Raw genomic sequence first — 13,062 nt, 5'->3', positions numbered from 1 at the left:
GGGAAACAGAAAAGCAGGAATAGGGACAAAACATGTGGATCCCCGTCAAAGTCAGAAACAAGAAGGGCCTCCCTGGTCATTTATCAAAGTGTTCCAGTGCGCTGATTGACCCAACAAGCCTAAAAAAATGTATTCAAGGCTCAATTCTTCTTCTCCATTGGAACTTTCTTCCTCGAGCTTGGTGACCTGATGTGTTTTTGGCGAAGGAACGCAAATGACGTCTCCCTGCCGGCGAGCCCGAGGTTAAAGCGCCAATTAGTCGCGTTAACGAAGCCTCATTAGCCTCAGCGGAGTTTCTTCTCGTGGCTCCGAGTCCTCCTTATTATCCCTCAACTCTGAGCGACCTCACAGAGCGCTTGGCTAAAAATACATAAATAGCCTGTGTTAATTCGGCTGATAAGGCCGTCATATTCTTGAAAAAAACAAAACGCAAACCCGGGATTCTGCGGCGCTCGCTCCATCTGGGATCGGTTTGCATCTGTGAAAGTGCCATGACACGCCGCACTGTTGGCTTTGACCACTTTAGCGTCCACATAAAAAGTGGTAATTAGCTGACGGGCAACAAGAGGACGCCACGTTGTCTGCAGAAGCTCAGCGAGCACGAAACGAGCCGTCCAGAAGCTGTTATTGTTGATGAAATACCGATCGATCAAATGGGGCTTGCTTGGCTAAGAGGAAGCGACTACTTAGCGGAAAAAGGACACTTCCGCCAACTGTGGCTTGGTTTCATTGCTGAAAAAAACTCCCAGTCAAAAGATATTGGACGTGTAGCACCGTCAATGGAAGTGATGCTTCCCGTGGAAGTCATCAGTTGGTTTTTCTAGCCTTCATTCGTCAATACAATCGGTTATTTTCGTCACGCGCATGCTAATCATTTGCGTTCAATCAATTTCCAGTCCTCATTTGCATTCGTCTAGGAAGGGCAAGACGAAAGCATGTCTCTTCATTCAGTTTGACACTTAGACTTGCTCACGTACACTTCCTGAGCTAACGCTTGAGCAGGGACTGCTTTTCAACCTTGACAAATGCGCTCAGCGGCGGCGAGATATTCATCACGTCGAGCCCAATGCTGGATCTAAATGTGTCAATAAGATAGCAGCCACTGTCACTTTTATCTCCGCTCGGGTCGAGGGAGGAATCTGACACCATCGTCAGGCACGCAGCTACGCTGAACGCTCGTTTACAGAATTTACAGATATGATTCAGACCTGCCCAGAATAAATGAAAAAGGAGCCCGTATTTTCTTTACACACTTCAAGTTTAAAAGAGCTATATGTAAATCGGTGGACAAAAAGGGTACTGCAACCAAGATGTATATATTGATGTACACAGCATCCATTTCTTTGGGCTACTAGAAAAGCGCTTTCCAATGGAGAATCAAGCTGTGTTCTCATACCCATGATGCATTTCAAATTTACGGAGAAATTGCGTGGTTAGCTTAGTTCCCGGGTTGTGAACGAGTTAGCATGTATCAGTTAGCGTCCGCACATCATCAAAAACAATCAAACACAATTGAAAATGCACAGTACAAAAGGTGTTACATACAGGTGTTGCCTTTGTGGATGCTTCACAAGCAACAAATGCGCACGCAGGCTTGCAGCAATAATCAATCCCCTCTCTGTCATCGGCGGGGCGACTTTTTTGTGGGAGCAAATGCACTCTTCCTCGTGTGTGCGTGAAACACTATTAAAAAAAAAAAAAAATGGCGGACAAGACTCTGGCGTCGTATTGTCCAAATCACGCAAGTCAGGTTCGTCGTAACCTACAGACTACCTGTATTTTTAGTACAAATCAGACATTGGACTCGAGTCACAGAGACTTGCTCGAGTTGACTCGACTCGCAAATTTGATGACTTTGCGGACACGACTTGAACTTGCGACCCGACCTCGCGACCCGACCTGACATGTCCTCGCGACCCGACTCAACATGTCCTAGCGACCCAACATGACCTTACACCAGACCCGGCATCGCGACCCGAAGCGACATGTCCTCGCGACGCGACTTGACATGATCTGACATCGCGACCCGACTCAACATAACCTCGTGACCCGACTCGATATGTCCTCGCGACCCGACCCGACGTGTCCTTGCGACCCGACTCGACATGACCTGACCTCGCGACCCGACCCAACATGTCTTCGCGACCCGACTCGACCTGACCTCGCGACCCGACCCAACATGTCCTCGCGACCCGACTCGACATGACCTGACCTCGCGACCCAACATGACCTTACACCAGACTTGGCATTGGAACCCGAACCGACATGTCCTCACGAACTGACTCGACATGACCTGACCTCGCGACCAGACATGACCTGACCTCGCGACCCGCCTCAACATAACCTCGTGACCCGACCCAACATGTCATCGCGACCTGACTCAACATGACCTGACCTCGCGACCCGACTCGACATGACCTGACCTCGCGACCTCATCCAACATGTCCTCGCAACCCGACTCGACATGACCTGACCTCGCGACCCGACTCGACATGACCTCGTGACCCGACATGACCTGACCTCGCGACCCGAAATGACCTCACACCATACTCGACATGTCCTCGCGACCCAACCCGACATGTCCTCGCAACCCGACTGGACATGACGTGACCTCTCGACCCGACTCGACATAACCTCATGACCCGACAAGACATGACACAACACCCGACACGGCTTCGCAACTCGATCCGACATGTCCTCGCGACGCGACCCGACAGGTCCTCGCGATCCGACTCAACATGAGCTGACGTGACGGCCCGACCCGACATGTCTTTGCGACCCGACAAGACCTCACACCCGGCCTCACGACTCGACCCGACATGTCCTCGTGACCCGACTTGACATGACCTGACCTCGCGACCCAACTCAACATAACCTCGTGACCCGACTCGACATGTCTTCGCGACCCGACATGACCTCACATCCGACCAGGCCTCGCGACCCGACCCGACATGTCCTCGCGACCAGACCTGACATGTCTTCCCGACAAGACCCGACATGACCTGACCTCGCGACCCGACTCGACATGACCTGACCTCGTGACCCAACTCGACATGACCTCGCGACCCGACTTGCCCAAAACGGGTAAGACTCACTTACTTGTGACTCGGATCATAGTGACTCGTGCAGTTGTCTAGTACAAGTACATGCAACTACTCATACTTTTAATTCCTATGAATGGATAAATAATGTTGTTTATAACCTAATATTTAGTTAAAGACAACCAAAGCACATCAATCCCAACTAAAAATATGATCACCTACCTTCTTTTTGTTGGTCGGGCAGATGTAGAAGCTGCTCACTACGACGGTGGTCCCCGGCATCAGGTTGAGTTTTGTGTAGGTGGTGCCATAGTCGGTGGACCTGAAATGTGGGCGGACGTCAGTGTTAGGTGGCACAACTTCAGGAAATGAAATGAATTTCTTTGTTCTAGACAATTTACAAAGAGTCTGATAAGCCCTTTGTTCATCGTGCTACTCGGGCAGCTGACACAATCATGCTGGCAACCCAATGGTGGCCAACACTCCAAGCTGTCTGCAACAAATGAGGATTATCATGGATTACTTTAAAATGAGGTAGATATTTGGCTTCTCTAACCACCACAGTTAGCTTTCTGTTTGACCCTCCCCTCGTCCAACCACACCCCCTTTACATCTGCAAACCAGGCCCCCTTGAGGCCTGGGCTCAGGTGTGGCTACACCCTACTAAACTCCGCCCCAGCCTGGCCTTTTGAAGTTGAACAAATGTAAAAAACCGATAGAAACTCCGTCCCAGCCTGGCCTTTTGAAGTTGAACAAATGTAAAAAACCGATAGACAATTTTGTTGCCAGCTGCTGGGGAATGTATGTATTTCTTCTGGGACACCCTATACGTATATAATTTACCAGATTAAGAACAATTAAGGAACTATGTTTAAATAATACACTTCACTGGTCCTTGGCATACATCTAACGGTGTTTGATAAACCTATTCTTTTGTCAGCTTCACAGGTGCTGGGTGGAGTTTGTTGGCGCCCTGCCCTGTGCTGTCCCGTCGCCGGTTCTGGCCCCGGGGTTTCTAGCTTGGGCTTGTCTGGTTGCATCTGTTCGTGCGTGGGCCCCGTCAGGGTGCCGCCCCTTCCCTTGCCAGCCGGGGGTGGGGGTGGAGTTGAGTGGGGTTGGGCGTGGTTTATGCGGCAGCCACATTTCCCTCCCGGGTCGGCCCTGCCGGAGCCGCGTCTCCTTGTACCAGGTACCGGGGAGGTGCTCCCTGGTGTCATAGCGCGCACCCCTCCTTGCCCGGGGGTGGATTCGGAGGGTCTCTCTTCCGTTCCCTTGGTCTGTCTCCGGCCTTGTCCGCCTCTCCGGACCGCGGTGGCTGCCGCTTCCCTCCTGCCGGCGGGATTGGGGCCCTGGCGCTTCTCCCGCCCTGCGGCCGGTGGTTCTGGTGGACAGGGCCACACCTGCCTGGCTCTTAATTCACGCACTCCTCACTTTGCACTGTAAATATCTTTAACCCTGGCACCTACATACTCATGGTGGTGGTGGTGCGTCCCCTCTTCCCATCCCTGAGGGCCGGTTGATGGGAGAGCGGGTGGCTCGGGGGACCACCGTGGACGCTGGCTGGGTGAGGGCCGTGGCAGGTGCTGAGTTGGACCAGGGGACGGATTGCGTTGTGCGGCGCGGCTCCATACAGACCGGTTACACAAAGGGACTGGACTGAATTGCCACTTGGGGCATGGCTTGTTTTATTCCAGTACTAAGGACTTCCTTTCAAAGTAGGATAGTTAGTTATCCTTCCATTCTGTCATTAATCCATTCCGGAATGTCTCTTGAAGAACAAACAGCCGGAACCAAAACCGCATGAAAAAGGGAAAGACAAAAGTGGTTGCACGTTTATGTCTGCGCGAGTGCGTGAGATGCCGCTGGCCACAGCTTTTTTTTATTAGTCTTCTTCACTTTGACTTGAGAAAAAGCGAGAAATGCGGATGCACTTTAGGAAGATGACAGGCGCTGATTCAGCCTTCACTTGGAGGTCACTCACGCGAGAGCGAACAGACGATGGCCAAAAACGACAAGTCGGTTCCTGTCATTGGGAATCAGGCCCTAAAGTTTGATAAGGTTGTACAGTTAGTTCCTTGACTTACAAATTTGAGTCATTCCATTAGCATATATAGCATATATAGTCATTCATCCAATCAATGTGTCCCACCGGAGATGTAAACGAAGCGAGAGGCTAAGCGGCCCATGTTCGTTTCTCTATTTCACACCAAACATTTGGCGTGTTTGCGTACGCTTTGAACGCGCGAATCTGGGCTCGGCGTTGGCGTGCCTGAAGTCCCCTGCAGGGGAAACAAAAAGGAGCAACCAAACTTGGCCGTCAATTTCAACAGAATAGAAGAACAGCAGGCGTCGCTTGGGGACAATTTTCATGTTTTCCAAAGCTGTTATTCAGTTTTTTTGATGACTTAGAAGCCCCGCAACAGAACAGCAATTCCAGTCGCCGTTGCGAAACGGAGGAAATGAAGTCAAATACGCGACAGAGTTGCCGTGGTGACAACAGACCTGCTTATACTGCAGATACGAGCTCAGTTGTCGTTTTTCTAGAAGCTTCCAGAATTTGCGTGCCAATCCATCACAGCAATTTGACCTGTGCACCGCAAAAAGCGCTGCCCGTCAGCTACTTCTTACGCCCGTGGGTCAAAGGACAGGGCCCCCAAGGGAACGTGTCTGCAGGCAGGGCAAAGTAATTTTCAAGACATCAGGAAACAACGAATGCTTCTTGTTATAGCCTGTTTAGCGGGCGTCAATTTTTGGCCATTTGTTGTGAATCAGCCTCTAACACTTTACAACTTTTGTCAATTTATGCTAAGATGGAGTTTAGTTTGGTTTGATTTTTTTAGCACCTTAAGCGTGTCGAGACTTGCAAATAGTAGCAGCAGGGCCGAGAACGAAAAGTGGTATCTGCCATGTGGCAGAACGGATTTTGCCATATGGCATTTTTTTGCCATCTGGCAAAATTATTTTGCTATTTGGGAAAATAGATTTTGCCATGTTGCAAAATTTATTTTGCCATGTGGAAAATGGATTTTGCATGTGGGATTTTTTAGCCATGTGGCATTTTTTTTGCCATGTTGCAAAATGGATGTTGCCATGTGGCATTTTTTAGACATGTGGCAATATTTTTCCACATGGCAAAATCAATTTTGTTACAAGGCAAAATCCATTTTCACACATGACAAAATTAAATTTGCCATGTGGCATTTTTCACCATGTGGCATTTTTTTTGCTAGGTGGCAAAATCCATTTTGCCAGGTGGCATTTTTTTTGCGATGTGGCAAAATGGATTTTGCCATGTGTCTTTTTTTTTGCGAGGTGGCATAATGGATTTTGCCGTGTGGCATTTTTTTTTTTTTTTTTTTTTGCGATGTGGCATATTTTTTGCCATGTGGCAAAATGATTTTGCCATGTGGGCAAATGGATTTTGCCATGTAGCAAAATTGATTTTGCCATGTGGAAAATTGATTTTGCATACGACATTTTAACATCACAAAATCAATTTTGCCATATCGCCAAAAAAATGCCACATGGCAAAATGGATTTGCCATTTTTTTAGCCATGTGTCATTTTTTTGCCACATGGCAAAATTGATTTTGTCATGTGGGAAAATGGATTTTGCCTGGTAGAAAAATGGATTTTGACATTTGGAAAAAATTGCTAAAAATGCCACATGGCATAATCCATTTTTACATATGGAAAATCAATTTTGCTGCATGGCAAAATTTATTTTGGAACATGGCAAAAAAATGCCACATGGCAAAATCCATTTTCCCACATGGCAAAATCCATTTTGCGACATGGCAAAACAATGCCACATGGCTAAAAAATGCCACATGGCAAAATGCATTTTGCCACATGGCAAAAATATGCAAGAAAAATGCCACATGGCAAAATCCATTTTCCCACATTGCAAAATCAATTTTGCCACATGGCTAAAAAATGCCACATGGCAAAATCAATTTTGCCATATGGCAAAAAAAAAAAAAAGGCTTTTTTTTGCCAGCTGGCAAAATCCATTTTGCCAAGTGGCAATTTTCTTGCGATGTGGCAAAATGGATTTTGACAAGTGGCATTTTTTGCCATGTGGCAAAATGAATTTTCCCATGCAGCAAAATTGATTTTGCCATATGTAAAAATGGATTTTGCGATGTGGCATTTTTTTTAGCCATGTGGCATTTCTTTGCCATGTGGTAAAATGGATTTTGCCATGTGGTATTTTTTTATTTTTATTTATTTATTTATTTTGCCAGGTGGCATTTTTTTGTTTTTGTTTTTTGCGATGTGGCAAAATGGATTTTGCCATTTGGCATTTTTTTGCCAAATGGCAAAATTGATTTTGACACATGACAAAAAACAAAAAAAGGCATATGGCAAAATCCATTTTGCCACATCGCAAAAACAAAAAATTCCACATGGCACAATCAATTTTGTCACATGGCAAAATCAATTTTGCAACATACCAAATACCATTTTTGGTTCTTGCTGTCTTTCAATAGTAGTGCGAATTTTGCCAGCGAGTTCACCAGGAGACGCCATCATGATCAGTGTTGATCTAGTTCAACCGTCCCCATCAATAAGTCCATAAACTAGCTTTGGAGATATATTTAGGCCGAGTGAGCAGTGTTAGTCTCTGTGTGCTTGTCCTCCATCAGGGATAAACATTTTTTCTTTATTCTGTCTGCGTGGTTTGAATTTACTCATTGTCGAGTGGAACTCACACAAAATAGGCTCTGTGTTTTAGGACAAGTTGCGTATGTGTGAAAACATCCTGACGTGCCAAGGTGGCTCCGAAATGACCGCTCCTTCAACCGTGTGGACACAGCGGCGCCATCATTAACCCGCCTCCCGGCCTGGCCGACTTTATGCAAATGAACCAATTAACCGCTGTCGCCGCAGCAGCGACCACCTGCGAGTGTCCAACTCGTGCGAGGGAGACGTTAAGGATTCAGAGCACAGAGGTGAAGTGAAAAAAAAAACACGCCTGGAAGTATAATAGCTTGTTATACAATGCCAAAATAGCAGTCAAACCGATTTTAAGTGGCTGAGGCAAAAATAAAAAGATCGCAAAAAATTTTGCTAATCTTTGCGCGGACGTCTTCTGTCGTGTAGCCGTACTCATCTCAATGTGACATGTGAATATGCCAAAATTTAAAGGGAATGACAGGGGACGCTTTAATTGGCAGTGAATAAAATTTATGTTTTTGTTCACCTTCTGCCAAACTACTTTCCAATGCCATCATCGTTGAAAATTTTTGCCAGCAAGCAACTTGCTCAAATGCGCCATTTTTCCATAACACTTTGCGCCTTGGGGGTTAGCTAGCGAGTAGCTACAGTGGAAACACAAGGCATCGTAATTAACTCGATTAAAAATTTTAATCGTTTGACAGCCCTAGTTTTAAGATTTAGAATGGTGTCTCCGCCCGTCTGTGTGGCTGTCGCGTGTTTGGTGAAGCGCGCATGTGGCTGGATGTGATTGGGCACACTCAGGTGGGGGGGCCTGGTGCCGCGATTGGCGATGGGGCGATGTAGGGTCGGTTGCCGATGGGCTTACACTCACAAATGATTCACACGAGTACTGGTTTCTAGATCACAGAGCTGATTTGTGTACACTCCACCCTCCCAAAGACTTATCCTATAGACTCCCCCACACCCCTCCCCTTTTTCCCTGGTCAACAGGCCCCCCACATGGTGTCAACCGGAAATACATCTAGCTGACGATAACACCAACATATTCATAGTTAGTGTAGGCGTTCAATGTTTTTCTTGTTGTTGTTTGTGTTTCTTTTCTTCTGTTCCCCCATAACACCTTCTTGTTGGCTGCTTTGTCATAATTTACAAGGTACAGTATGTTGAATGATCACGATGGGAGTATGTCATACTCTCAATGTGAAACATCAAAACTGTTCAGACCAACCGGACACTGAACAGGACATGTTAAAAAAGATTAAATAAATAAAAAAATATGATACTGAGAGGTACCAAAAGTTACTGTTTATGTGCCAAAAACCTACTGGAGACAAAATGGCAGATGAGACCCCGGTGTCATAAAGTTGAAGTCGCTTAAGTCGGGTACGTCGTAACCCGGGGACTACCTGTAATCAGTGTTTTTCAACTGGTAAGTTGTGACCTAAAAGTCGTTTATTTTGCTTAGGTGGGTTACCTAGCTTACCTCTCTCATTACTCCTTTCTAATATCCAAGAGTTGCAATTGCAAGAGTCTCTATCTGAAGGCAAGGCGATTAATTGAATACATTTTCGGTCGTTCGGGATATTTTGGACGAGTATAGATTATGGAAAATGTTAAAAGGCAGTGTGGCTTTGCGCAGTTGGGGGCGTGAAGCTTATATCTGAAAGCATCGGGCAAAGAGGATTATTGCAAATCCTTGCTGATGTTTCTTTTTCACCAGTCTAAAGAGGACACAAATTGGAGCCAAGTGTTCCCAAAAGGGCTCAGCGCTATAATGCGAGCGGGCCCTCATTGTCTGTTTTTTTTTCTTTCACGAAAACCTTCTTGTTGCCGAGGTGAGAGTTGATTAGGGACTCACATTAAGCTTGACGTGTGCCGTACGAAAGACCCACCGGCGGAAAAGTCGTTCCGATGGATGCTTTCTTGAAGAGGCTATCGCTCGTGCGACGTGTCGCTTATTAAGAGTCATTTTTTATGTCAGTTTAGTCAAGGGGGGAGGGAGGTGAGTGCCATGTTTTATTTCAAGCCGCTGCCAGGAAATGAGACAAGAGTGATGCAGCAGCCACCAGGAGATGAAGTGCCAAGTTAACAGGAAAAGGTTGAGTGTCGTTACGGGATGTAATAACAGGGTGAATTATGATAATATCCCTCGTATAAAACATAAGATTTTTTTTTTTATTGCCCTGAACATTGTCGCCGGGTTACTTTATTATCCTGTCAATGACGGGTCTTCAATAAGCGTGACTATGCAAAAGCCAAAATAAAGTGGATTGTTATTTAGAATACAGGCAGGGGAAAACTGCTATGAATCTTCCCAACAAACGCTCCATTGCGTTAAAGTGACAGACGTGAGGGAATTTTACACCTCCCGTATGGCCGCTAGCGAACCGTTAGTGGTGACACTTTAGGTTCGAGGCCAGGTCAAAGCATTTTTTTTTTTACACCTTTCACACATACGCATCAGTAGGCTTCATAGGAGTAACAAGTCAAAGATAAGTATTTAGATTTTTAATACAGTGCTACCTCGACATACGATTTTTTCGACATGTGTAAAGCTATTTGTAATTGTAACTGCAGTATTTATCGTAGGTTTTTGGGGTGTGGAACGAATTAGTCAAATTATAATGTATTCCAATGGGGAAATCTGTCAAAATGCAAACTTGCGGTCAGGAGTATTGGAAGTCACTCAGAGCAGGGAGTGCTGAGGGTCTTATTTTGCAGTAGGTCCGAGAACCAAAAGTGGTATTTGCCATGTGGCATCTTTTTATTTGCCATGTGGCAAAATGGTTTTTGCCATGAGGTATTTTTTGCCATGTGGCAGAATTGATTTTGCCATGTGGGAAAATGTATTTTGCCATGTGGTATTTTTTTGCCATGTGGCAAAATGGATTTTGTCATGTGGTATTTGTTTGCCATGTGGCAAAATTGATTTTGCCATTTTTCAATGTGGCAAAAGTGGCATTTCTTTCCTTTTTTTTTTTGCATCGTGGCAAATTTGATTTTGCCATGTGGCCTGGAAGTCACTCACAACAGGGGGTGCTGGGGGTCCTATTTTGCTGTAGGGCCGAAAGCCAAAAGTGGCATTTGCCATGTGGAAAAATTGACTTTGCCATTTGGTAATTTTTTTGCCATGTGACAAAATTGATTTTGCCATATGTCATTTTTCTAGCCATGTGGCAAAATGGATTTTGCCATGTGGCATTTTTTGTGCCATATGGCAAAATGGATTTTGCCATGTGGTATTTTTTGCCATATGGCAAAATGGATTTTGTCATGTGGCATTCTTTTTTTTGCAATGTAGCAAAATGGATTTCGCCATGTGGCATTTTTTTGCCATGTGGCAAAATTGATTTTGTCATGTGGCATTCTTTTTTTTGCAATGTGGCAAAATGGATTTCGCCATGTGGCATTTTTTTTTGCCATGTGGTATTTTTTTGCCATATGGCAAAATGGATTTTGTCATGTGGCCTTTTTTTGCAATGTGGCCAAATGGATTTCGCCATGTGGCATTTTTTTTGCCATGTAGTATTTTTTTGCCATATGGCAAAATGGATTTTGCCATGTGGAATTTTTTTTGCCGTGTGGCATTTTTTTGCTATGTGGCAAAATTGATTTTGCCATGTGGCATTTTTTTGCCAAGTGGCAAAATGGATTTTGCCATTTGGCCTTTTTTTGCAATGTGGCAAAATCGATTTTGCCATGTGGCCTTTTTTTGCAATGTGGCAAAATAGATTTCACCATGTGGCATTTTTTTTTGCCATGTGGTATTTTTTTGCCATGTGGCAAAATGGATTTTGAAATGTGGATTTTTTAAATTTTTGCATTGTGGCAAATGGATTTTGCCATGTGGCATTTTTTTTTGCCATGTGGCAAAATGGATTTTGCGATGTGGCATTTTTTTTTACCATGTGGCAAAATGGATTTTGCCATGTGGCATTTGTTTTTGCCATATGTCATTTTTTTGCCATGTGGCAAAATGGATTTTGCTAATAGTGGCCATTTTCTCAGGAACTTTTTGTTGACTTCTGATATACCTTGGAATGATCTTGCCTATTCACCTGAGTCTGTTTACCTTTCTGTTTGATTACTGTCGATCCGAATAAATTGTCAACTTGTTCTCGGTGAGCCTTCTTTAAACCTTTCAAAATGGAGTTAGTACAAAGGGTTAAGACTAAGGTGAACGCGCGGATTTTGGCCTTCTGGCCAGATTGTCAGGCTCTCGCCGGCCAAGGGTTGTTGGAGCTGCGCCAGCGCTGGCTAGAAGGTCAGAATTCTTCAGTGTGTTCGATACGCCAACGCAACACTACCATTGTTGGTGAAAAGACAGCTTGACTCCTGTGCTGAGTTACTAAAGCAACATTCTGTTGCCAATCTTTGCAAGTATTAATTAATATCGAATTTTAGAATTCATACAATCTAGTTAATTACACCAACAAAATTGTTTTCTGTACCAATTTGCAACGTAACTCAATGAACAACAGGTGTCTAGCCAATAATACGATACAGTTCACTTCACTTACGCTGTGCAGCCAATCATAGCATTGACAGTGTTGTGCATATGTTCCCTGCCCATACACACCGTGCAAGTAAGCTAGCAAACAACAGTGCAATGGAGTTCTGAGACGCAAATGCTAACCCGTTATGCTAACCCGAAAAGAATGGGCAGCGATATTACACTCATCAAGCCAAAGAAAAAAAGAAATGCGTTTTTTTAAAAATGGAATGGCATTTTTTTTTTTTTTTTTTTACAGAGAGTAAAGCTTACGGTTAGCTGATTAGCGAATGTACTTCCGGTGGACATTTCAAAATAAAAGCACCGCATGTTCAACATGTAAATAAAGATTTCTGGAGTTAATTTCACATACTACACTAAGAATAGCTTTAAAGTGACACCTGTGATGAAAAAATCAGATTGGCAAAGCATAATTTGGCTTCAAATTTGTTAACATGCGCACTTTGCAGGACGAGACAACTGTCGTTTTGGATCAAATAAAGTTTTGAAAGGTAAAAATGGCACTGGGTTTCTCACTTCTCACTCTCATTTCATATTCTGCATTTAGCTAGCTTTCAAATGACTCGTTATGCATTGTTTTTTTATTTATTATTTTTAATATAGTTTGTTTAATTAAGAATAACTATTTAATTTGAATGGGTAATTTATGCAGATGTGTTGTCACTACATTAGTGGTTGAATTGGTTTAAAAAAAAAAAAAAAAAATTGACAATAATATTGCAAATTGGCAATAATTTATATGAATATATCGCCGACTAAAATTTGTCATCGCGACAGGCCTAGGAGCAAATACTTTTCTCTTTGGGAGCAGATGATGTCATCATC

General features: G+C 44.5%; 1 protein-coding gene across 8 annotated transcripts in view; it reads right to left on the bottom strand.

Moving 5' to 3' along the window:
* sorcs2 (sortilin-related VPS10 domain containing receptor 2) overlaps positions 1-13,062 on the bottom strand; it is a 218,663-nt gene that overhangs the window by 95,186 nt on the left and 110,415 nt on the right. For all 8 annotated transcript variants that reach the window (XM_057853877.1, XM_057853878.1, XM_057853879.1 and 5 more), the window contains exon 4: positions 3,264-3,363. In XM_057853877.1, the coding sequence (XP_057709860.1) occupies positions 3,264-3,363 (100 nt within the window). The remainder of the gene's footprint in view (positions 1-3,263; positions 3,364-13,062) is intronic.

This window comes from Corythoichthys intestinalis, chromosome 13 (genome assembly GCF_030265065.1).
Source record: "Corythoichthys intestinalis isolate RoL2023-P3 chromosome 13, ASM3026506v1, whole genome shotgun sequence".
NCBI classification, from domain to species: Eukaryota; Metazoa; Chordata; class Actinopteri; order Syngnathiformes; family Syngnathidae; genus Corythoichthys; species Corythoichthys intestinalis.
Note: the sequence above shows the minus strand (reverse complement) of the source record. Positions and strands in the feature narration are given on the sequence as shown.